Source organism: Sarcophilus harrisii, chromosome 2 (assembly GCF_902635505.1).
Source record: "Sarcophilus harrisii chromosome 2, mSarHar1.11, whole genome shotgun sequence".
NCBI classification, from domain to species: Eukaryota; Metazoa; Chordata; class Mammalia; order Dasyuromorphia; family Dasyuridae; genus Sarcophilus; species Sarcophilus harrisii.
Genome location: NC_045427.1, coordinates 519,943,328 through 519,970,138, shown reverse-complemented (window position 1 = coordinate 519,970,138; position 26,811 = coordinate 519,943,328). Strand labels below are relative to the sequence as shown.

The window sequence follows — 26,811 nt, the reverse complement described above, 5'->3', positions numbered from 1 at the left end:
TATATTTATTTCAATATTAAAATATTTAATATTTAAATTTTATATGTTTTAAAATATTAAATCTAATTAAATAATTTATAAATTAAATTATAAAATAAATGTTAAATCTAATTAAATTTAAATTTAATTAAAATATTTTAAATTAATTAAATTTTATATATTATATAATTATAAATATTTAATATAAAATATTTTAATATATAAAATATTTATATATGTGTGTATATAGCAATCTATATATGCCTATGTGTATGTACACATATATGTAACACAGATAAGATATAACATACTTCTATATCTATAACTATACATTTATAAAATTTTATGTAAATATATGTGTATCTCTGGCTAGAAACACATATACTTTTACATATAGAATAAATAGAAAATAATATTAAATGAAGTGAGAACTGGGAAAGCTCTTCTGCAGAAGTTAAGATTTGAGCTGAGTCTTACAAGGAAGTCTAGGAAGTAAGAAGTTGAGTTGAGGGACACCCAGTAGGAAGACATGGAATGGAGAGAATTATCTTCTACTCTTTGACTCTCACTCACCTGTCTATATTTGACTTTCTACTCTTTTTGGGGGAGTTGGGGGTGTCTCTCTTTTTATATCTAGTCTCTATCCTGTTGAACTCACAGATCCACTTAGTTCAGGCCCTCATTACCTTTTCCTGAATTAAAGAATTAATCTCAATTTGGTTCCATTTCTTCCAGCCTTTTTTTCTAATCTATGCTCCAAGAAATGTCCAGGAAATATTTTTAAAGCACAGGACTGACGGCTGCCACTCCCTGGGAAAAGAAACTTCAATGCTTCTATTGCCTATAGGATAAGTCTTCAGGACTCAAATACCGCCTCCCACATTAGCACACGCCCTTCCCATGATGAAAATTCGAATTTACTCCGAATATTATATTTTATCTATTTGTGTGTGTGTGTACATACATATATATAATATAGTTTGTGTTTATCTATGTTCATGTTGCTTTCCTCTTGTAGAACGTAAGCTCTTTCAGAACCAGAACAATTTATAAAATGACTAAAACACTTTAAAGACAGACAGCTTTGAAATGGTTAAGCACTCCGAACTTCAGTGGCAGCACCAAACATGAGGACCACGCCGAAATGGTTCCCGCTTCACAGAGGTGATAGACTAGAGATGCAGGAGATAATATATTTTCCATTTTTAATAAAATATTTATTTATTTAATATATAATTAAAAAAAAACATAAATATATTAAAAATATATAATAAATAAATATTTCCACGTTTAATAAAAATAAAGCGTTAAAAATGGAACGAAGAGACTTAGAAACACAATCGGGACAGGTGTGGAAGGAACATGGTGAACTTATTCCTGAAAGTGAGGTTTCGTGCATAACGCTCTTTTTTTCCTTTGTGCATGGACATGTCCATAAGGTTATTGGTCAGATCCGTACTCACAGCACGTTTAAATAATAGTTGTGAAGAAGAATATTAGCTCTTTCCAGTGTTTCAGCTCCTACGTAGCTCTGCACCTAACCCAGGACCTATCAGGTGCCAGAGAAAGAACTTACTTAGTCACCGGTGACTGAATGAATGTTTGGCACGGGAGAGAGAAGAAAGGGAAGCACTGAATCGACCGGAAGTCTTGGAAAAAAGGTATACCTGGTAGGTTCCACCGAGATTTGAACTCGGATCGCTGGATTCAGAGTCCAGAGTGCTAACCATTACACCATGGAACCGCCATACCGCCACTGGCGCTCAAGGCCCCCTTATAGTGAGCTAGCCCCGCCCCGGCTAAGAGGCCCGCCCTATCCCTCCTCTTCTTCAGCAAGGTGTTCCCGGAGCCTAGTTCCGGACTATGGGGGGGGGGAACGGGGTGGGTTCGTGTGTTTGCGGGAGTCCTTTGCCTCGGTTTCACTTCAGTGCTTTCGGGAGAGTGAGTAGGGGGAGCGCCCCTGCTCCCGGCACAGTACGCCGAACTAGAACACGAATGGAGCGGGCGGCCGGCGGGCGCGTGTCCGAGTGGCTCCGGCCCGATGCGGGGGGTGGGGGGTGGGGGGGGCGGCGAGAACAAGTAAGAACCCGCGCCCGGGGAGGGTGGAGTCCGGGTCCCCGGAAGTACTTCCCAGGAGGGAGAGAGGGTGGGCAGGGCTGGCGGAAGTGGCGCAGGGACAGGGAGGGGCGCGTTACCCTCGTCCGGCTTCTGAGTCTCTGCGGCGGCTCCGGCTTCGGCTCCCCCTGAAGTGACGCCCCCTCCCCCGCCCGACTGCCGCTCCGGCCCCTCTGCCCCCAGTGACGCGCCATGGGCACCCGAGACGACGAGTACGACTATCTCTTTAAAGGTGAGGCCGCGGCCTCGCCGCCCATCCCCCTCCCGGCCGGCAAGCCGACCGGCCCCCCTCAGAACCGAGGCCGGGATCGGGACAGGGGCCGGGGCCGGGTTAGTCTCGGCGGGCTCCTGAAAGACGGCTCCGAGCCACCGCCTTCACTTCCCATGTCAGCCCCCAGCTCCCCGCTTTGGTGGACCCTTTCCCCGCCCTCCCTCCTCATTCTCCTCCGGGGCCGGGCCCCGGTCCTCCTCCCCGGGCCTTAGCTCTGTCCTCCTTCCCTTCTGCAGTCGGCTCCGCCCACCCCACCTGGAACCGAGGGCACCTTTCTCTGTTTAGCCTGGCCTAGCGTGTGTCCCCTTCCCCCCCTCCCCCACTTAGAACAGGATCCTGGGGTTGGCAGGGGTGCTGAGGGGAGGAGTGTTGGCGTCCCTAGTGCCGGGCGCACAGTAGGCGCTTGACAAGCGCTTGCCGACTCGGAGGCCGAAGGAATCCCATCACCCTCCCTTTTAACCCCGTGCCCCTCCCCCCCCCAGCCGAGCCAAGCCACCCTCCCGCCCCGCGGTGCGTCGCAGGCACCCGGAGGCTTGCATGGCTTCTGTCTGTCCCCCTACTCCCTGGCCGCTCCCATGTCTCGGGCAGGGCAGGGCCGGGCCGGGCCGGGCCGGCGGGGGAGGGCGGCTCTCCGACTCTGCTCCTGGGAAGGGGTTGCCGATGGGTGGGGGTGGTTCACCTTGCCAGACCTGAAGGCCCAGTTGCTGAGCTGGAAAGATTGTGCATTGCACGAACACGGCCTGTTTTATCGCAATGGTCTGATTGTTTCCTGCTGCAAGCCCAGCAGCACCCAACCTTGCCGGGTTCCCAGGGTGAGAAAAGAAGGGTCCCAGGAACTGCCGTATACGGGTTTTGTTGTTGTTTTTTGAGCAGCGGACAAGTGCTTAGTTCTCACAGACAAAATTCTGGAGCGCTTAGGAAAGCCTGGTCAGTGTGCTTTTGCCCAGAAAGAGAACCTTTTAAATCCTTGATAAACAAACGATGAAGGGAACCGCTTTCCTCGTGAGAGATTGGAGAGTCTGTATGATTTTGCAGCGCCTTTTCCTTGTATACTTAGGCACTTGAGGGTGCCGAACCAAGATTATTACTAAGAAAGGAGAAACCATTGATATTAAAGCTTTACGGTGGGAGGGTGGAGTTTGAAAAGAGTGTTAGAGCAGATTGACTATTTCTAGCTTTGCCATTGGTGCTTAATACTGCAGGAAACATTACTCTTTGCAACTCATCCAGTAGTTATCTGCTTAACGTATTCAGTTTCCTCTTTTTGCTGGGGAGTCCTTTCCCGGTAAGCAGTCCATCTTCTGGTTTGGGATAAGTAGTTTGCATACAATTTCCCCCCTTTTAAGGAATGTGTTTATAGCGCTACTGCAAATGGTGAATTTTAGAAATCTCAAGGGGAGACTAGGATGTATTTTCAAAAAACAGTTCATTGAAAAAGTATTTAAAACGAGCCTCATGAAACTTTTGAATTGGTTGTTTAAGGGAAGATTGTAATTTAAGTGAAACAGCAAGTAGATACTTAAATTTAGGCTGAATATCTTGTAGTAATAGACTTTCTAGAAAAAGCAAAACCAAAAACTTAATGTTCTAAAAGCCTCTTTTTTTTTCCATCTGAAAAGCTCCATCTTTCCGAACAATATCTACTTTAGGTTTTTGCATATAGGTGTTGGTCACAAGGATTAGGAAGGGAAATATATCTTTATTCTTCTGGTTTTATAGTATCAGATCTGAAACCGGTGAACTCTTTAAAATATTTCACAAGTTAATTTGCTAGTTTAATTAATTTCATAAAACAATTAGAGAAGTCCAGATGTTATTTAAGGAAGAGAATTTAAAAATTCCTGCTGAGAAAAGCATTCTACTTGTATTTAAATTTGGTTGCTGCAACTCATTTTACTTTGGGGATTGTTAGGCAAATCTAGGAACTTCGGAATTACCATATTAATGTAAGGAAGAACTGACTGTTTTCTTTCCTAGTATGAATTACATCACCCTTATGAGGTGTGGCTATCTCTAGGTAGAAGGTGCTCTTTCCCAACTGACTAAAAGATTTAGAGGAGGTGAAAGCTGCTGCTTCTCTCCAATCATTAAAAGTAGAGTCTTTGAAATCAGTTTTCATATTAGATTAGGATGTAGATGTTTAACAGTGAATATTGACAGGAAAGCTTGAGTCTCAATAATCACTGTAGAGTGTGGAGGTACAATAAAAAATAGATTCAGTGGCTCTGAGGGTAAGGATGACTTTTGCCTTCAGAGAATTTGTCTGTGCAGATTGTAAATGGGAAGTTGTCTGAAAGATAGGTAGAACTGGAAAGCAGATTCAAGTTGAGAAAATGGCTAAACTATGTTGAAGCCTTAGTGAATTTGACCTTGATCTCTTGTATGATTAAATGTTTGTTCATCTAGTATTTGAATACCTAATGAATATAAGGAACTGAAGTAGATAACAAAAAAAGAGAGAGAGAGATCTGACCATGTTGCTCCTTGCTTAAGAAACTCCTGTGGCTCCATTTTACCTTTTAGAATTAAATACAAACTGTTTTGACATTTAAAGACCTTCACAATTTGGCTCCAGACTATCTTTCTAGGCTGATTACACTTTAGTCTCTGTTGGGCACTTAGTGGTTCTGCCAAAATGTCTATTTACCCTCCCTCTCCCATACTATTTCCTGCCTTTGTGCCCCCCCCCCTTTTTTTTTTTTTTTCATAGCTTTTGGAGGTGTCAGTGGCTGGAGTGGGGAGGTGTAGGACATTGGGAGCTCAAACTTGTCTGTACTTGGAATGTCATCTTTTCTTTTAGTGACTCCCAATACCTTGAGTTTCTGTTTAAGATTCCCTTTTAAGCTCAGGTGAAAACCTCTTATAGAAGGTCTGTGATTTTTCCAGTTATCTGAACTTCTGTCTCTTTTTCTCACCACAGTAGATTGTAAAATCATAAGGATGTTATTTCACACTTTTATATTCATATCTTCATTGCTTAGTAGTCAATCATTTGTGCTAGGCATTGTGCTAAACTAGGGATATAAAGATGAAAAAATAAAGGCACTATCTTCCCTTAAGTAGCTTATTACCCATTGGGGTAAAACAACACATAAGTAAGCAGAAAAGAGATGGAAGTAGGGTGGCAAAGAAGAGCAACAAAGTGGAGAATGAAGAGATGGCTGGCTTGAGCAATACTAGCACAGTGTCTGCCACCTAGTAAGTCTTTAAGAAATTGTGATTGATTCCTTGAAAAGAAGATTACCTTTTTTTGCCCCCTGGAAGTTACAAGTCTCATTTTTTACACTAGGCCATTCAGTCACATTTTTTCTGGAAATGTTTCTGGGTGGGTATTCCATTGATTAAAAATAGATGAACCAGCAAATTTACTTCTCCTTTTCTCTCACTAGTAATTAACTCTCAGATGATTGTCAGTAGAAACTGCTTTTAGGAACTTTGCTTTCTGTTTTAGTTTTTCTTTTTCAACTTTGAATCTGGAAAAATTATAAAGACTTTTTGACTTAAAAACATGTCTTGTTGCTGGAATATATGTGCACATTGGAAATGCCTTTAGAAAGAATAGTGATAATAAGACTTCTTAAGAGTTATTATTTATTTATTTTATATTTGTTGTGTTAAATAGCCCCCAAATTAAAGACTGTTTAAAAAAAAGATGTCATAATAGGTGTTTACTGCCTTTGCTAAAGTAGATTACCATTTGTGACCCTGGGCATAGTTACTTTAATTTCTTCATCTGTAAATGGGGATGATAATAGAACCTAGTTCGCCAGAGTGTTAGGAGGATCAAATGAGAGAATTATAAAGTACTTAGCACAGTGCTACCACATAGTAAATGCTATGAAGATATCAATTATTATTATTAAATAATATGAACATTAGTGTTTACATGGCTTTTGTGGCATCTCTGATATTTAATATATTTTACAAAGTTAAGTATTAAGATTTGATGTTGATAATTCATTAGCTTAAATTTATTTAGCTAAATGGTAGTCATTCTGAGTCTGTACTGTTAGATTTTTTTTAATTGTTAAAGATTGTTAAAATAAGGCTTATAGCACTCAAATGAATTGCTTTTTAATTTGAAATGTTATAATATAGAAGATAGGCATTTGAGATCCTTTTCCAAGAAGTAAAGAATACTAGTACCTCGCATAGTTTTAATTTTAACATTTTAAAGGCAGAAAGTACGATCATAAATTTGCAATTAAATTTGTAAATAAAATTGTAAATTTGAGTCTGGGAGGAAAAATAACTTAGTTTTCTGTCAAAGCCAGTGAGTTCACCCTGTAAATTTTGACCTTTTAAACCTAATATTAAGAATATTCATTTATAGAATGCTTTGTGATTTGTAAAGTGCTATATGTGTTATCTCATGAAATATGCAAGTTTATTTTGCTGCTCTTTTGATGAGAAGTAAAGTTATATTCTTTTTTGTCTTGAGGATGATTTTTCATGAATTTTACATCTGTCTTCTAACAGGCTGAGCCCTTTCAAGAAAATCTGAGATGAAATATGCAGAACGGAAAAAAGTTTTCTTCTATGATGTATTTTGAGTCAGTTTCCCACTAGCAATACTGTGTTCTTAGCAATACTGTGCTAATAAAACCATTATCTTCTAGATGTCAGAATCTTTTATTCTCCCAAAGTATTCTTAGACATTTCCTACTGGAGAAAGCTGTCATATTCAATAATCTTCCATATTTGAATAGCTTTGAATGTAAACAATTTGCTAATGTGAATATCTAATTTATTATTTAATTTAGTGAGTTTATGGTAGTATGTTAAGCCATAACTTGTATATTTACTATAGTTGTTTTCAGGTAAACGTGTTAAAAATTAAAGTAGTGCTAAAATTAATTCATAGTATATCTTACTGGTTTGATAGGAGGAATTTTTAACGGATTAATTTTGGTTTGCAGCTAAGTGTGTTTATTTTAGCATTGCTTTGTTCTTTGAGGTAATTACATAAAGATTTTAGGTTTTTGGTTTTTTGGGGTTTTTTTGTTTGTTTGTTTGTTTTGTAAAATTAGATCAATATCAGTCTGAATTTGAAACTGGGAATGAAGCAATCAGAACATTAAGCATTTTAACAAAAGAAAGATCTTTTTTTGGGGGGGAGGTGGGGGAGGGGTGTTGTTGTTTTAACCAGAATGCTAAACTTAAAAATAAACAAACCACCTACTTAATCTATTGTATATTTTTTTGTGGGATTGATTTCTTATTACATGCGGTGTATATTATCATGGTTGGTTGTCTTCAAGATGAGGCTTTGCTATGTCTGAATTAAATGACTAGTTCTTGGAGGGCTGGTATCTTTCTGATACTTTCGAAATTCTTTGCTCCTTCTGCTCCACCCTTATGTTAGGTATTTATACCTCTGCTAGGTAGTGAAACTAGAAATGGAAATTTCCAGAATGCTTTATTTAATATAGTAGAAAATTGGACAATCTAGTTGTGATGTGGGTATAATGATGGATTTGATTTCATGTCTAGAAGGTAGGCTATGGTAGCTGGCATATATACTTATGTAGTATGGTAGAATGCTGGACTTGTCTGGAAGACAGCTCAATCTTTAATCTTTTTTTTGATCCTGGACAAGTCACTTAAGAGTTCCCCTGGACCTCAGTTTCCTCAACTGTAAAATAAAGGGTTTGGCCTCTTAAGGTTTCTTGTTGCACTAAATCTATCATCCTACTTAACATTTAACATATCCTTTGTTATGATCTCTTAAGATGGCTATGAATTGACAATGTTAGCAATTAAAAACTATACTTTGTGCTGCATGCTGTCCTTGCAGTCCTGGAGGATTTCTTGCTGAATCAGCTGACCAAGGAAGCCAGAAAGATATGCTTTTGATAAAGTAACTCCCTCCAAGAATGCCCAGAGGCCAGCTTGTATCCGATCTTGTGGCAAGGAAGGAATGCATAATGGACTGTCTTTGCTCTCTGACCAGAGTACAGTGAGCTCTTCCAGTCCTCTTATCTACCCACCTCTCTCCCCCATATCCCCTATCCCTCTTTATAAGGCACTCCCTTGTTTGTTATTGTTAACTTTGTTTTGTTAATTTTTCTAGACTAAGTTTGTAGAATCTTTAGTTGCTTTAGAAGTTTGAGGAACTACTGTTTAGTAGCAGGAATGTGTGCTGTCTTAAAATAATAAAACTTTTCCCTTTGCAAAAAATGCTTTAACCCATTCTATTGTTGTCTATTGAGCTAAGTAAGGTCTGGCTAAGGCAGTTAATATAATCAAGCTAGATTAATGTAAATTCTGAAACTCATCTTACTCTTTAAAAGAAAAATGCTTAACTCCCATTTTTCACTTTTCAAATATTAAATGCATAATCACATGTGTAAATTTTGTTCTTTGGGTTTGAAAATTATCCCCCTTTTTTTTAACTTGTCTGTAAATTTTTATGATAAAATAGTTTATCTTGTTAGACAAAGGTCAATCTAGCTAAGCTAAGCTAAGCTTGACTTCAGAGAGATGAATTTTCAGCCTTGGTAACTTGAAGACTCTCTTAAGTTATAGAGTTAAATTATAGGGGTGTACCCACATCAGTACTTTAGAATCTGTAGTGTCAGCAAAGTATCTTGCTGTGTGCCTTATAAGCATTGTGCTAAACTATGAGGAATGTAAAAGGGTTCTTGTCATGGAACTGAATTCTTTTCATCAAAACCTACTTTTTAAATTTTTAAATTTCAAGATGTTATAAGTGAATCCATACCTTCCCAACCTCACTTCTCTCTCCCCCTTAGCTAGGATTACTTTGATTTAAAGAAAAGCCAAATTATTAGGCAGTACTCTTAGGGTCTCCCTTTAGTAGCCTGAGCAGTCTTTCCTGTCCCAGGCTTGTTTCTTCCAATCTGATAAAAGTATTTAAAGAGCCATGTTAGTTTCTGTGCTGTGAATGGTGAGATATTATGTATATATTTTTTTAATATGGTGTCTCACTTTGGTACTGAAAAGCAAAATACCTTTTCATCTGACCTGGAGTGTGGTTCCTGTGAATACACTAAACTTCTAGAATTTGAAATTGAAATTGAGTAGGACTTTCTCTGCACACCATCCCTAATCCTCTATTATCTTATTGTTTGTCAGATACTTTTGTTCCTTCCAACTCTGTATTTGGTGGACCACATAATCTTATCTTCAAATTACTGTCATTTAAGATAATAATATTAGCATTAATTTTCATAGTGGCTAATAGTTTTAACTGTTGTCAGTTCAGTAGATTTGGAGTTTTTAGTTTTAAGGTGTTTTAATGATGTATGAACTAATGTAATTAGTTATGTAACAATATTTAGGAAGACATTGGTAAAAAATAAAAAGAAGAAATTAATCTTAGCACTGCTGTAGCAGGAGCTAGGTACATATTCTGAGTTCCTTGGGGGAAAATCAAACAATTCGATGTGGTGTCTATTGTTTATTGTTATTTAAGCTAAATTTTACTTCCCTAGAAGCAAAGTATAGTACTTTGTTTTGTTTTGTTTTTTCAGTTGTCCTCATTGGAGACTCTGGAGTAGGAAAGAGTAATCTTCTGTCTCGCTTCACTCGAAATGAGTTTAATCTGGAGAGCAAGAGTACCATTGGTGTGGAGTTTGCAACAAGAAGCATCCAGGTTGATGGGAAGACAATAAAGGCACAGATATGGGACACTGCAGGACAAGAGCGATATCGAGCTATAACATCAGCGTAAGTCAAGGAGATCCAGATTCTATGAAGCAGTTTGCAGTACTTACATTGGTTTGGGATGAAAGTATGGCATTGTGAAATGTGCAAGTATCTATAACTATCCTACGAGTAAGAATGTGGGGTTTTTTGGTTGTTTGTTTGTTTTATGGTTGGACCTACCCCACCTACCTACTTCATAGTTATAGTTAATCTTTTAATACAAAATTTTCCTGTTTTTCAGTTATTACCGTGGAGCAGTAGGTGCCTTGTTGGTTTACGATATTGCTAAACATCTTACATATGAAAATGTAGAACGCTGGCTGAAAGAATTGAGAGATCATGCAGATAGTAACATTGTTATCATGCTTGTGGGCAACAAGAGTGACTTACGTCATCTCAGAGCAGTCCCTACAGATGAAGCAAGAGCCTTTGCAGGTAATGAGTGACCCAACTTGTATGATAAGACTTTGCCTGGTAGTGAAGTATGGCTTTTTTTTTTTTTTTTTTTTTTTGGTGCTATTGGGAAGGATACTTGATTTTAAAATAATATTTTAAGAATTTTTTTTCAGCCTCCTAATAGTGAAATAAGTGTTTGTGCATGAACTATGTGCAAATTTGTGCTTCTTGCATAGTTTGGCTATGTGTTCCTTACAGGCACAGGGTTGTAGATACTTGACCTGATCACCCTGTGCTTACTATAGACTGCTGCAACAGTGTCTGACTCTCCTTAATGACTTCAATAGAGAAGACACTTTCCCACTTATGTTTTGATAGAATTGTAATATCCTGTGTCTACCTGCCTAGACTATGCATATCCATTCTGTCCCTTCTCTTTAGGGGCTGTGCTGCCTGTGTTTCTGTAGGTAAAGTTTGAATGTAGATATTACTCTTTTCCTGGTAACCGCATGGAAGGGTAGGCATGACCTCAACTATTCTTTCTTTTTCTCTATTAAGAAATGTTCTGTGCTTTACTGTCATTTTCAGTTCCTCTTTTAAAAGTCCTTATACACCTAAAAGTCTATTATGCCATTTTGGGTGTTGCCAAGTGTGAGTGGTAGGAGTCCAAGCCCTCTTTAACAGTGAGTCATTGTTTTAAGATATTTAGGTCACCTTGCATGTAGGGTTTTGTCATTTTGTCCATTCTTAATCTCTTGAGTTTTTTTCTCTTAGAGATCTTGTCGATAACCAAATGCAATATCCTCATTTTACAGATTTTGAAAAAGCAAATATAAAGTTGATATGCCTTACTCAGACACAAAATGAGTTAGTGGCAGAAACCAGGGGTTTGAACCCAAGTCTCTTGACTCCTAGTCCGCTATTTTATTGTAGCACGTTCTTTTCTTGTGAGATTTTCTTGACTTTTTTTTTTCTTGATTTATTTTATTTTATTAAATGAATTTTTCTATTACGTTTTAGTGAATTGGCTAAGAAACTTGCTTCAAAAGACATATACAAATGGAATATGTAATTTATATCTTGACTCAAAAACATGTACCGAATACCTGTTATGTAGTAGTCATTGTGTTTTTAGAAGTTTAGATACACCTTCTTGGAGGTGAAGGATATAAAAACCAAAATTGGCATGCATAAATAACTATGTTTTGGGTTAAATAGTATTCTTACCTTTAATAATGTTTTGGATGTACCCTCTTGATGTATTATTTTCAACAAGGGTGTCTGTTAATTCTTTGGGGTAAGTGGGGTGATGAAGTAAGGAAGGGAGTAATAGATTACTCTAGTAAAATGTATAATGATGGGGGTTACCTAAGTAATTGAAGTAGTATGATCCAAAAAATTCTGTTGCTTCTACTGTTACATGGTTGTGTTTTTGTTAAAAAATCATTTCATTTGTATTAAGGCTTGATCTGGTTGGTAATGACTTCAAAGAGGCTTTTTGGTCTGTTTGTATTCCTTCAGAAAAGAATGGCTTGTCATTTATTGAAACATCTGCTTTAGACTCTACAAATGTAGAAGCTGCTTTCCAGACAATCCTGACAGGTAAGGCTTGTATTTTGAATTTATACCAGTTGGAATTGAAAATTGGGTAACATGTTGTGTTTAAATAAATGAATTCTGAAGTTGAAAATAAATATCATGCCCATCTGAAGGTACTACACAGTGAATATAATTGGAAAACTCAATGGTGTAATAACAGTACAGAGCACAAAATTAGTTACAATTCTTGCTTATTGAATTTTGCCGTCTAAAATTACCCGACTAATATCTAGTCAAGTAATATTTTGGAAACTGTGTTCACTTTCTCTTTTGCCTATTCTCTTCTTCATGGTAACAAGTACAGAATTGTCCTTGAATATACTTTCACTAGGTAAATACCAGTATCAAGACAAGGAAAAAATATGATACCTCTGAAGCAGCTCTAACCCTAAATTTTAGTAGATGTTTCAGCATGTGCTTTTTCTCATTTCTTTAAGTTAAAATGAGAAAAACCTTCAACATTGTTTTCTCTTGACATATAAAAGGAGCATGTTTCATGCTTGGTAAAAATCGAGCATATATTAGCATTCAGAAAAGGCTGGAATATAGTGGTGGATAAAGATCAGAATTTAAGCTCTTAAGTTTTGGAAGGTGGGTATGCAGGTCAAGGCATTTAAAAGCTTGCTGCCTTTTGTACTTCTGTAGTGGTACTTAGTATATGATAACATATAGACATTTAAAAGCTTGCTGTCTTTTGTACTGTAGTGGTAGTATGGATAATCTACAAATTTTTACATTCTGTTTTTTAAAAAAAACTAAATAATTAGATCGGGGCTTGTCAGGTGCTTTTTTGGTGAAATATCCTTTTTTGGACCTGTTCTCTGAATTGTCCTTTTAAATAGACTATGGCTCAAGTAAAAAAGTGATTAACTCTATAGCATGACTACAAATCCTATACTTTTTTAAATCACCTGAGTTATTCCAGACTCAGTGTGTTATATGATGGGAAGAACACTGTCAGTAAGTCAGCAGTCATGTATGATACACCTGCTGTATTTCAGGCACTGTACTAAGTGCTAAAAATACAAAGAAAGGCCAAAAAAAAAAAAAAAAGAAGTCCTGTTATCAGGTAGCTTGTTGTCTAATGGAGATGACAACATGCAAGCAACTGTGTACAAACGAGCTATATACAGAGTAAGTTGGAGATAATCAACAGAGAAAAGACACTAGCATTTGAAGTGGATCAGGAAAGTCTTTTTGTAGGACATGAAGGAAGCTGGGAGACAAAGAAGAGAAGGGAGAGATTGCAAGCATAGGGGAGAGTGCCCAGAGTTGGGAGAGATTTGGAGTATCTTGTTTGAGGAATAGGAAGAAGGACATTGTCATTGGATCACACAAAGTGTACTGTGGTGAGTAAGGTATTAAGCAGACTAGAATTATACAAGGGGACCAAAGGTAAGAAGGACTTTGAATGGTAATGAGAGGATTTTATATTTTATCCAAGAGGTGATATAGAACCATTGGAATTTTTTGAGAGATGTTAGAAGGTAAAAATAATAGGATTCAGATTAAAAGCTAATCAGCCTGGATTCTAGTTCTCGCTCTACCACTAACTTGTCTATAAGAGGGCGGTGGGGGAATGACACCAAATTAGAGAATTTGATAGATATCTTCTAGCAGTGACATTTCGTATTTTTTTTTTTTTTTTTTTTAAATAAAGGGGTCATCAAGGAACATGAATGCATAGCTTCATTTAAGAGAAAAATTAGTTTGGGGGACACCAAATGATGTATTAGAGAGCTTATCAACATTACTATTCTCCAGATCAATTGATATTTTTATATATAAAATGTCATCAGCAGTGATAGGAAACTTGTGGTATCAAAAGCACTCCTTGTAGGGAAGCATTTGAACTCAAGTGAATAAAAGTTATTTCACTGCCACCTACATTTCTTTCAGGACTCTGATTTTCAGAGGAGGAAAGTTGTTTTGTTTTTTTCCCATTTAATTTTTGTTATGATTCTTAAAGTTGAAAGAAGAATATTCTTTTATGCCTGTAGGGTTTCTAGAAGGAATTATTGATATCTAGTGGCAACTTAAAATGTTTTCATTGGTTATATTCATAATTCATAAGAGTTTTTCTTATTATCCGGAAGTATGTAGTAGAAGTTTCAGTATCACCATTTACTGATGAAAAAAATAGGCTTAAAGTTCAAACAGCCAATTAGTATACAAGCCAGGATTCAAACTTCGATGTATCCTAAATCCTCTGCTTTCCCCATTCCACCTCACATTGCTTGTTAATCACCAGGTGGGGCATACTTTCTGGCCCTGGAAGCTTATGTTTTTGAGGTAAATACTAACAGATTGTCTGACTTTATGATGTTGAATTATTTATTTGAAGACTTTCATTTCATACCCAATTTGATGATTTCTGTGGTAAATATCAATTCATGTCATTTTTCAGTTAAGCTTTTTGCTGACTTTTTTATTCTATTGATCCATAGCAAATTTTTTTTTTTTTTTTTGAGGTGAGTTAAGAGTACAGAATGGTAACATTTAATTGCAAGAAAAATTGCTTCAACTTTGTAGAAAGACTGTTTACATATCGCCCTTTGAATTGAACTTGATGCTTGAAAAGTGAGCAACTTACTAGCAATAGTATGACTCCTGTATCATACAGACAGGACTTGGGTAATCTTTTGAAAGGGTGTCAAGTCACCATAATACTGATTTGCTGCACTAAACTCTAGAGAAGTTAAAACTCATGCAGTGATGTATGTTGGTAATTAAGCCATTAATCCATGAAGTTTAGAGTGATTTCTTTTCCGCAACACAATCTGTCACCGCTTGCTAAAGATATTTTCAAAATATACTTGTTAACACAGGGATATCTATTCCTTCCTTTAAAGGTGGACTTGAATCAATGGATGAAGAATCAAAACTACGAATTATCACATAATAGTAGTAGTAGTAACATATTTTAGCTTTCATTTTCTATAATTTGGAATAGTTTTTATTCATGTCATTTCTCTGAAGGAAAAGAAAGGCAATTAAACCAATAAAGCAGAACCTTTTTTACCCATCAAAAACTAGCAAAAACACTTCATGTCTATAACATGAATGCTGTGGGAATTTCCTGTATGGTGGAATTTCTTCCAATACATTTCATCTTTACCAAAGTGAGCATTCAACACTGCCTTTGATATTGGTGAAATTTAGAGCTGTATCTATGTGGTGGTAGCAGAATTTGTGCCACTATTTTTTTTTAAATGATCTTTACTTGGTTAGAGGAAGCATTGGAAACTGCTTATATCTTTTTTCTAAATAACCACCCTGTTCTCCATAACCTTATAATCCTTCTGAAGGTATGTACCTATTATTACCATTTGTCACAAAGTAGAAAATTGCATCTATTACATTTTTGTATTTAATTATAAGTAGGTTATGTTTAAAATTCATCCAGGTCTTTTGATTCCTGTGTCAGGGCTTTTTCCACTATAGCAAGGCTGCCTCTCTAGTATGAGAGTTGTATGTATCTATTTAGTTCTAAAGTTAAATATATAATTCATTGCCCTTAAAGTAAGGAAAACTTACCCATTTTACCTAGTTCCTTGAGTTTCTAGTTTTTGTTTTAAAAATATTTTTCTCTAATTAGAGACCAGTCAGGAGATATCTACTTCCTCCTGTTCCCCTCCTTATCAAAGTTTTTCCTTTTTTAACCTTTGGTCACTGGATATGTCTTAAGTGGATTTAGCAACCTTTTTGTGCCATTTCTAGTTTTAAAAAAAAATTCTGTCCTCTATTTCATTTCCTTAATAAAACTCTTCTTTTCTTTCAATGATAATGCTTTGATTCCTGGACATTTTTGGGGGGGAGATCTTAGAAGAATGACTTGAAATAAATACAATGTGAGTCAAATACAGAAAAGACTATTTGGTAGTTAGATAATGTTATACAAGGCTGTTCAGCTTTCCTACTTGGTAATCACATCATTTTAATTTTTATCATCAGTTCTCAGAAGTCTGTCTCTACCATATCAATTTTCTTTGCTTTTTCTTTTACTAGTTCTGAACTGACTAGTGGGCTTTGTTGCTTATTACCTGACATTGAGAAAGTCGATTTAGCTTCTGTGACTTCACTTTGTTCCTCTAAGAAATGATGGTGTGGAAGAGGCCAAAAAGCTAGTTCCAAAAAAATTGTAATTTTATGACTTTTGCCATGTAAAATTTTCCTAAGTACTTTACAAAATTAATGAATCAGGGGAATTTGGTTTTAGGGGAAAGAAAAGAAATGCAGTTTGTGATTTTTTTTTTTTAAATGAATGAATAACATTGTTATTATGTAAGCTGCTACTTTGGTTGCTCTTCTCTTTACCCTGGAAAACCTGAGTTAATCAATTTTTGACTATCCCCACTAAAAAAAATTTTTTTTAGCTTTTATGTAGAGTTATTTACTTCAAAATATGGCAGAGAACAAACCACTTCAATTTTAAAAAAAAAAAAGTATACATATGCTTACTTATGCTAGTTTTTTGCAATCATTTATTTGCCAAGTGGTTTTGTTTTGGAGTAACTTTTTCTAATTTTGTTGTTGTTTTGTCCAGACCTCTGATTTCTTTAGGGTAGGGACCTGGTGAGAGAACTCCCTCTATCACTGCCATTTGTCCTCTGCTCTGCATTTTACTCTCTTAGAGCATTGCCTGCACATCACTTAATGGTTAAATGACTTGGCATTCCACTATAGCCTGACTTGATCTCAAGTCTGAGGTCTGTTTTCTAACTACTGTACCACATGTCTTTCACTATTGATTTTTATAAAAGTTTGTATATAGTTCTTTAAATTTATTTAAAATTTATAACTTTCTAACTCATTCAATGGGCCAAGGTGCTAAAAAAAACTTTGAATGTTTTCTGCTATATCAGATTGCCTTAAAAAAAAATTCACAATATTTGTAAAATTGTGTTTCATATTTTGTTCCAGACAAATCTATGGGGAATTTGATAAGGAAGGTTTATACATCTCCTTTGCTGAAGCAGTAGTGTTCTCAGACTTTTTTTTGTTGGCCAAGATTTTTGAATTTCCTTATGGTAACATTTTTAATCTAAGTTTTCAGTTCATGTTTTACTGTTTAAACCAGGGGTCCTCAAACTACGGCCCGCGGGCCAGATGCAGCAGCTGGGGACATTTATCCCCCTCACCCAGGGCTATGAAGTTTCTTTATTTAAAGGTCCACAAAACAAAGCTTTTGTTTTAACTATAGTCCGGCCCTCCAACAGTCTGAGGGACAGTGAACTGGCCCCCTGTTTTAAAACTTTGAGGACTCCTGGCTTAAATTATTAGGTATTTCATTAATCTCTTGAGGTTTTGTTTTGTTTTGTTTTGTTTTTGGAAAGAAAGAAGAAACTGGTTTTTTTGTGCCCCCAAAGAAACCTGTAATAAAACATTGGCTGCTTGAAGAGGAAAAACAGTTATTTAGCCATTGGAATAGAAAGTGACCCCTAACACAAGCTTCTGTGATAGCAGCTGTTAATGAGTTTTATTAATACAAAATTCTAAATACTTCTTCTTTTTATACAGAAATATATCGCATTGTTTCTCAGAAGCAAATGTCAGACAGACGTGAAAATGACATGTCTCCAAGCAACAATGTGGTTCCTATCCATGTCTCACCAACCACTGAAAACAAGCCAAAGGTGCAGTGTTGTCAGAACATATAAGGCTCTGTGCTTCTCCCCTAGAAGGCTGTGTATAGTCCATTCCCCAGGTCCGAGATTTAAATATATTTGTAATTCTTGTGGTCACTTTTTTGTGTTTCATTACTACTTCTGAATTTCTTTATGTCTTAAGTTTTTTTTTTTTTTTAATTTCAAATTTATAAAATCACCTACTTGTCCCAAATGACTGCAGCTTCTTTTCATGCGAAGCCCTCACTAGCCTTAGTTTAATAAAATGGATGTTTGGATTCCTTAATTATTGCTCATTTTCCATCAGGGTGGTCTATTGCAATGGTAAATGCTCAAACTCAAGTGCTTAAAGCTCAGACCTTTTGGTCTGAATCAAATCAAAGAATACTTAGTATTTAACTAAACATTTTACCACAGAATGATTTTTTAAAAATGTATTCTCTCTTCAGTGCAGTCTCTCCAAATCTAGAAATTGTGTTATAAAAATAAATAGCAGAATTTTAAGAGCTTCATAAATATCCATTATTTGGAAAGACAATTTCTAAAATGCCTTAATAGGTTTGTGTGGTATAATAGTTTTTCTTTCTTTCTTTTTTCACCAATTTGTGGGGGGAAAGGGGGAAAAACCCACACCAAACTCTTCCTGACTTAAGGATTGCTTTGCAAAATTCAAAAGATTTTTTTTTTCTCTCTCTCCTTACAGAAGGTCATCATGTTAAGTGATGAGCATGGCAGGCTGTAGACTCAAGTTCCATTTGAGGTGCCTCCTCTGCAGTTAGACGAGGCAGCTAGAGCTATCTAAATGATTTAATTTCACAGTGGCAGATCAGGCGGCATTTTATTGCTCAGGCAATAAATAATCTGTACAATGCTAGAAGTACCAAATTTTGAAATGGGTGGATTTTTTCCTTTATTACCCCCAAGAAATAAAATGTGGCCTAGTTCTCCCCCCTTCCCCCCTCCCATAAACCCAATACCCAGTATGGTTTATTTTTAAAATGCTGATTTATTTGGTTGAGTTTTTTCAGCATGTCAAGAAACTTAAAAGTTAAACTTGTCTTTTGGTTCCACTGTCTCAAGGATATGGCCAAAGGTCAGGTTCTGTTAATGTGGTATGCAATTTTGAAGGCATATATTTTAGTGCTCAAGCTAAAAGAAAATCCTGAGTTTACGTAAAACATACTTAGAAGCTAAACAGTTCTGAAATGTTTCTTTTCCACTACATTTTTCAAAAGAAGCAGTTGTATTACTAATATCTAAAGTCTATATTCCTTTGTTAATTCCCTTCCCCCTTCCATTTGAGAACAATAAGCGCTTAATCTGAAGTAATTTAAAAAGTTGTGTCAACTGCAGTGAAATCTATTAAGGTTATAGGAGAGTCCTAAAGGTTATTCAGGCTTTGAAAAAGTCAGCCTGAAACATATGGGCATACTCAGTGTATTATATTTCATGGCCAGTCTTTTGCGGTGCTCATGAAGTGTGGGGCACACGGAAGGCATTGCTGTAGTCAGTAATTTTGGTTTTCTTTTGTAGCCATTTTATTCTTTTAGTGTATTGGTTCTTAAGATGCTATTGATCTATTTGTAAATTGTTACTTTGTATTTTATGCATGTACTGTAACTTGATTTTTTTTTAAGATATTGATTTAAAATATATTCATATTCTAATAAACAGTTACAGGGGGACTATTCCCTATGTTGTCAGATTATATTTTTCCTTTGAATGACTTGGCTGTATCCATAGATATTATTTCCTAACCATTAAAAGATACAAGGACCTATATTAGAATAGTAAGTGTGGAGTTAATAGGACAGTGAAACTAGAATTATATATACTAAGTTCTCCTTGAAAATAAATATTAGATAAATTTTCTTGATAGTGATTATCATAATTTTGATGATTTTTAGGTAAACTCCTTTGTAGTTATAGACATAATAATGTTCCTAGTTTTTTAATGGCTCAAGACTGTTTGGGACTTTTTAAATTTGAGTTTTGTTTGAGCAAGTGTTATGCTTTCTTCTAGATTAGTTCTGAACCAATAGTTCAGTGCTTAGCACAGTGCTTGGCACAGAGTAGGTACTTAATAAATTTTGATTGGTTGAGCATATGCATTGAGGTTACTGAATATTTATGGCTCTTCATGATCATGCAGCAGTTTCTGAACAGTAATCCTGACTGCTGTTCTGATACTTTCATCTTGAATAGTTTACTTATTAGAGTCTCACAAGAAACAAGCAGTGGTAACTTGGTTTAACGTTCTACATCATTGCAGTAGTTATTTTTGCCTTTTACCTGTTCCACTGTAAGATAGCTATTATATTTTAAAATGTCATCTGGGTTAGTTTTTCAAAGGAAAAAGGTGGCAAACTGTTATTAGAGATCTTGTTAAAGGATTTATCTTTAAAAAGTGGGCTTAGCTTACTAGGCTTCATAGAAGCAAGAGACTTGGCTATAAGTTTTTGTTAGGGTTTTTTTTGGATAAAGTAACTTCAAATTTCAATCCACAGTAATTGACACACACAATATAAGCTGACAATTGTCAGCTTTTAAAATTGTTGGTCTCTTTTTGGCAGCTAATGAATTTACTATTTAGGATTTTTTTTCCCCTTAAGAGTAAGGTGAATTGGCAATTAAGTTAGTTTGATCACATCTAGAATCAGTTCTATGAGAATGTGAGAATCAGGTAGGAACCCAGGAACTTTTTCCTGCTTTAATTCAGCCATGTCATGGCTTATTAATTTATTAAACTCGGGTTGATTGAGGTTGAGAGAGTGGTGAAGAAGTAGAAATTCATTACTGATGTCTACTTGAACAAAAACAAACTACATAGATAATGTCTTGATAAATAGGATGATATAAGCACTAAAATCTCTTCTAAGAATTTTGTCTCATACAGATACCTGAACTCTAGATATATAAGTTGAGGAATATGCTTCACTCACCCCATCTTTCTTCACTACTCCCTAATCTCATCCCTTCCTCTCAACCTATTGAATAGTAACTTCCAATACACTATTTTTTTGTTTGTTTCTTTGCATCTTCTTGTTTTGAAAGAATTGGAATAGATTTAAAACTTCCTAGTATACTGAAAAACAGTTTCTTCATTGTAACAAATCACTTTTTAAAAATTGATGGCTCTAATACATTAGCAACTAGAGATAGAAATAGAGTGTCAGCTAGTTGTATTTATTTTTTATTACTACTAGTATAAAGAAAGTAGTATTGGCTTTTCTATTTTGCTGTTAACTGTTGGGCCCACAAAGAATTGCAAATTAGGGTTTCTGTTTTTCCCTTTTTTAACAAGTCTGAACTATGACCTTTCTTTTTTTTAACTATCTTAAAAACATATGCATGAACTCTGTTTTTGTTATGTTTTTTAGATTGTTGAAATTAGTTTAAAAAAAAAAAAAAAGAAAAAGAATGAACCGTTAACTCAACGGTAACAAAAATTTGAATGGATGAAAAATGCCTTTTGTCCCAGATATATATATATATATATATATATATATATATAAATATAGAGAGAGAGAGAGAGAGAGAGAGAGAGAGAGAGAGAGAGAGAGAGAGAGAGAGAGAGAGAGAGAGAGAGAAAATAGGCAAAATTAGACATTTTGTTTGGGCAGATTGATTTGGGGTTGGTTTTGGATGGCATTTAAGACATCACATAGTGCATTCCATGATCACAAGAATATTCCCTGATACAAACACATATCTAATCCCAATTTTCTCTTAGTAATTCTGTGAATCATGGAACACAAGTCTTAGCAGAGTCAAAATTGCAGATAATGCAAAGAACAAAATAGAAATAAGTGGCGAATATAAATGGACTGCAGCATGTCTCTAGTAATGGCCTACATTCAAGTTTCTATAGTAAATTTTGTTACAAGCAGATTTTAGGCATAATGCTAAGTTTAAAATTTTAATGACTCATGTTAACAACAGTTACCTTATTTTTTTAAAGTAAAAAGGGGGCCTTAACTGAGCGTTAAAAGGTCTTGTTTTGAAGTTATATGTGTGAACGTGGACAAATTGCTTTATTTTTTTTTTTTTTTTTGAAGCCTTAGCTTTCTTATGTATAAAATGGGGGTATATAATGATTTGGTCACTTTCCTTACAGGGTTCAATTCAATTCAGTAAACATTAAGTATTTAGTGACATTAAAGACATAGTCACTATATGAGGGCTACAAAAACAAAAAGTTCATTCAAATACAGTGTAAAGTCCTTAAAGATGGGGTGTGTGCTTCTCTGTGTGAATTTAAAATAATTTCAAGAAAAGAGTGCTCATATTTCAGGAAAGAACTCTTTTGGAAATGGTACTTGAGTGTGCTTTAAAAGAATTATTTTCTGGAATTATTCACAGTGAGTATACGAAAGGCCACTTGTGCCAGAGAAAAGGAGTGATAAATGAAATGTTATGGGTGATGAATAGCTAGCAGGCCAGTGATGAAGAGTGTGTCCAAGAAAGGCTATAGAACCACTAGAGTTTTTGTGAATATTACTGGTTTTGGAGGAGAGAGAAATATGGTGCAAGAAATGTGACATAGAATGGTATTTTAATAAAATAAACATGGGGTCAGCTAGGTAGTACAGTAGATAAGTGGCAGGAGGATCTGTATTCAAAAATGGCCTCATATTCTTACTAGTGGCATGACCCGGGGCAAGTCATTTAATCCTGATTGCCTCCCCCAAAAAATATCTGTTTGGCAGCTGTGAAATACAGAGTTAAGAGTCTGGAGTCAGGAAGACAAAGTAGAAGGTTTTTACATTGGTACAGGCAAGAGCTGATAAAGACTTGGACTAGAATAGAGGCTCTAGGAAGTCATATGAGTTATGTTTTAGGGGTAGAAGCAACTACTTGACAACTGATGGAATGTGAGGAATGAAAAGAAACTAAAGCAGCTGGTTGACATAATAGATAAGACTCGTGGAAGACTTGAGTTCTAATTATGCTCCTGGACAAGTCACATCTTCATGCCTCAGTTTCCTTATTTATAAAATGGGGCTAGTAACCTTGCAGGGTTTATTGTAAGGATCAAAACAGATGGTGTAAGATGCTTTGTAAACCTAAAAATGGCATCTAGGTGGCACATTGGATAGTCTACTGGGCATGAAGTAAGGAGAACTCATCTCTGTGAATTCAAATCTGGCTTCAGTACTAGCTGTGTGATCCTGGGCAAGTCACTTAACCCCATTTTCCTTAGTTTCCTTATCTGTAAAATTACTGGGAAAAAGAAATGGTAAAAAAGTGTCTTTGCCAAGAAAACCCCAAATGGGGTCAAAGAGTTGGATTAGATTGAAAAACGGTTGAACAAGAAATTATACATAACAATTTATTATTGTTATGAATAACAGAAACATGGTGTATAGTCTGACTACTGAACAACACCAACATCTTAAAGTGACCTATAAATACTAACTAGGTATTTAGTAAAGCAAAATAAGAAGGCATATTTGGACAGTTGGGAGAATCAAAAAGAAGTTAACAGGGTTGTTGTAAGGAAGATATTATGTGCAACTTAAAGGGTAATATAAGTGAGCATATTATTTTTGTCTATAAAATAAAGGGACTTGAATTTGAATTCTTTAAGGTATCTTTTAGTTGACTGTATGATTCAGTGACCAAGTTATACTCCAACTCAGATTCAGGTTTGTCAGATTACATTTTCCCTTAAATGGTATGGCTGCAGTCATGACATGTTTTTATCTTAAAATTAAAGATATAGGGATATGGACCTTACTTTACATAAGTATGGACTTAGGGACATTATTATTTAAAAAAAAAAAAAAAAAAAAAAACATTTTCAGAAGCTAGTTACGGGATCGGTTGCATTATTTGCAAGATACTTTTGTTTTATTAAAAACATTCATTCCTTTCTCTGCTGATTCCATCTAAGTAAGAACATTTCATAGTATTTGTAGCAAGACTTTCAGTTACAGAAGGAAGTATCCAAGAATCATGTATTGTACTACTGTGGAACTGGCTGCTATGGAAACTGTAAATTGGAAGATGTTTGTTCTCTGCATTCCAGTTTTTTAGAACTTTTTAAGATAAGGATTTTCATATTCTTTACATTTATCATATTTTTGCTTTTAGAATCTTGTACCAAATAAGCTGATTGTACACGAGATAAAACAACAACTAACATCTACATGTAAACAAATGTGTGTGCTTAGCATATGTTGTATTGTTTGGATATTTAGGTAATAATGCAAACTAGTGAAAGATATAAATGATACTTGCCTCAGTAATCTTAGGTGAAGGCTAGCCTTTAATATCTGGAGCATAACTCACAAGGTGTGAGTTCAAGCCCAGCTTTGAACACTTAGCTGTGTGATCCTGGACAAGTCACTTAATCTGTTTCCCTTAGTTTATAAAACATAGGGATAACACCACCTATCTCTCAGGATTGTTGTGAGGATTACATAATTGTGAAAATGCTTAGCATAGTGCACATAGTAAGAGAGCTATTCAATGCTGATTCCCTTCCCTTCCCTCTGCCGCTATTAATGTACCAAGCAAAGGCTCAACTATACTTGATACATGAACTATATCTATAAATGCAAATAGAGGTAACCACATGGCTTTTAATCACCAGTGAGGCCAGTTTTGAAACTTATTGACTCATGAACTTCCCTTCTCAGAATAGGATTTCATCCTGAGAACTCAACCTTACCTCTCTCCCCATGTAACCAATTTTTCATGGTTGCTAACACTAATGCTAGACTTTTCACAAAAGAACTGAGCTTATGGTCTCTGCCTTCAAAAAATAGAAGTGACACAAAGTACAGTAAGAAGTCAACTCATATGTCTAGCATATAACATGTGGTTGTTGATAGATGAAGGATGTTAGTCACTACTTGGCATTCTCTAACAACTTGGCAGTTTTGTAAAAATTGGTGGGGTGCACATGCATAAAAAAATCTTTATCAAATAAACTTTCTCCTACAAGACTGCCTTTTTTCATGTGATTTTTGCCTATATATTTTGAGGACAGGGTTTGACCCCTCCCCAAAAAGGATGGTAACTTAAAATAAGAGGCTAAAGCTTTAGAGACCTTATCCCATCATCCAATTTTACTTCCATTTGGATGATAGTCTAGTAGAAGATCATTGTATACTTTTAATTAGAAAAAAAAAAAAAAACATTAAAAATGTGATTATTGGAAAGAGCTTATTTTTTCCCTCCAGTATAGTAGTACTTTTCTTTTGTAGTAAATAATTTTGGCTTGATCAGATAGGTCACTAACTAATGTAATTGCTGCTGTCCATCTAGCTTCTGACTTAATAGTATTGCATGCAGTGATCGCCATTGATTAGTGAATTTGGTAATGTTCACTATCTTGTCTTTGTTCTTGGGAAATACTCTTTTTGAAACATAAATCTTCATTACATGAGTCTTCCCCTCGAATATTAAGCCCTTGCTATTGAGAATTAGCAAGACCTCTCAAGTTATTCTTTGTTTCTGATGAATATTAATCTTTTAACAATGGCATGAATTATCTTTTCTTTTTTACTTAGACACTCTTATCAAACTGGAATTATTTCTTAAATACCATTTAAGCCTTGTAAACTGAATTCAAATTACTTCAATATAGGATTTTTAAATGGTTTACACACAGAAGTTTTGAAAATACAAGGGATAAATCTTAAAACTTGTATCTTTTGGCTGAATAGAGTAAGCTCTGATTTGGTGTCTGCATTTTTATTATAGAACTAGCTACTTTACTAATTAGAATTTTAAGAGGTAGTGAAGCAGTTACATCCCTAATTGGATATGCTGTTGGTTAACTTTTGACAGAAGAAAGCTGTTCATCAAATGTATGTAAATGAAGTGGTCTCAACTTTCCCTTCCACAGAAGTACCTTTGTCCTTTTTTTCCCCTCAGCTGAAGACAAGCAGCAATGGTTATCTTTGTTCATCCCTTCGAATGCAATGAGACTAGTAAGGGCCTTGTGAGTGCTAGTAATGTGCATGTACAATTTTTCAAGAATGATAATATGCCAAAGCCTTTTTTCACCTTTCTAAAAGACTCTGCATTCTTTAGATGTTCCTTTTTCATTTTTAACATGCATTGGTGCTTTTGCCATCTTTGGGGAGAGGGCGGAGAGAGGGAGGGGGAAAATTGGAACAGAAGTGAGTGCAAGGGATAATGTTGTAAAAAATTACCCTGGCATAGGTTCTATCAATAAAAAGTTATTTAATTAAAAAAAAAAAAACATGCATTGGCTTATAATGAAAAATTCTTAAATAGGGTTTGGATTAGTCCTGTCTTTACTTCATATCAAGTATAATCTAGAAATATAGTCAGTTTATAATGCTATTTAGGAATTCTTAGGATCTGTAAATCAAAGCAATTTGAGAAACACAGGTTGAGAGGAATTCATTTTATTTTGTACAAGGTACAGTACCTTTGCACAGTGAACAAATATATTACAAATCTGTCTTATTTTTAAAAAATTATTGCCATTTCATAGTCTAGCTTCTAATCTAATGCTATCATGCAGAGTGTGTGTATGTGTGTTTTCTTTTGAACTCTATGCACATCACTTCATTTGGTTGAAAATACAGCATCTGGAACAAAAGAATGGATCTCTATAAGTTTCCAGTTAAGTCTACAGAAACAGCATGTACCTGGTTAAGCTGGCAGCTGAACATGTTTGTGCTAATGCTAGACCATTACCTAACAATAGCCAATATATGGTTGAAATATTTTTTTTTGCAGTCAATTCTCAATTATCTTTGGGAAGTTACTTACTTCAGGTTAATGGTGCTTTTTTACCTTTTCTTTTCTTCCTCTTGGGTGTCTAGATTCTGGCTTTTAGCCAGTTCAAGAATACCTCTATTGGACAATAACTAGGGAAAGGGAAAGGGGATAATATTTAACATTTTGAAGCCTGTTGCTTGCTGCAAATCAGCAGCACAACTGCCAACTTTAAAAAAGATTTTGCAAGTAGTGGCTAAATTTTGTCTTACCTATCTTTTCACCCATCCATGTTTTGTTGATCTTCAGCATAAAGATAATTGAATATTGGCTGACCTGAAATTGAGGTAAATCTTTTTATATACATATATAATATTTACATATATTTATGTAAAAGTTACCTGGACCTATAAAATAAATGTTGAATTGTAGTTTATAAGGCTTTTCTGG

The 26,811-nt window shown here is 35.6% G+C and overlaps 1 protein-coding gene and 1 non-coding gene across 2 annotated transcripts; one reads left to right on the top strand and one right to left on the bottom strand.

The window, feature by feature from the left end:
* Positions 1-1,651: 1,651 nt before the first annotated feature.
* TRNAQ-CUG lies at positions 1,652-1,723 on the bottom strand. The gene has a single exon. It is a non-coding gene; the product is annotated as a tRNA-Gln (tRNA).
* Positions 1,724-2,131: 408 nt separating this feature from the next.
* On the top strand, positions 2,132-19,361 carry RAB11A (RAB11A, member RAS oncogene family). The gene is made up of 5 exons (XM_031955341.1): positions 2,132-2,326; positions 9,862-10,057; positions 10,278-10,471; positions 11,954-12,034; positions 17,552-19,361. The coding sequence occupies exons 1-5, from the start codon at positions 2,287-2,289 to the stop codon at positions 17,689-17,691; spliced, it is 651 nt and encodes a 216-aa protein (XP_031811201.1). The 5' UTR covers positions 2,132-2,286; the 3' UTR covers positions 17,692-19,361.
* Positions 19,362-26,811: the final 7,450 nt, after the last annotated feature.

Excerpts from the sequence above, each read along its gene's own strand:
- RAB11A (XM_031955341.1), top strand. The coding sequence starts at position 2,287 with ATGGGCACCCGAGACGACGAGTACGACTATCTCTTTAAAG. Across the intron at positions 10,058-10,277 it reads TATCGAGCTATAACATCAGC|TTATTACCGTGGAGCAGTAG; the intron begins GTAAGTCAAGGA and ends CCTGTTTTTCAG. Across the intron at positions 10,472-11,953 it reads TGAAGCAAGAGCCTTTGCAG|AAAAGAATGGCTTGTCATTT; the intron begins GTAATGAGTGAC and ends GTATTCCTTCAG.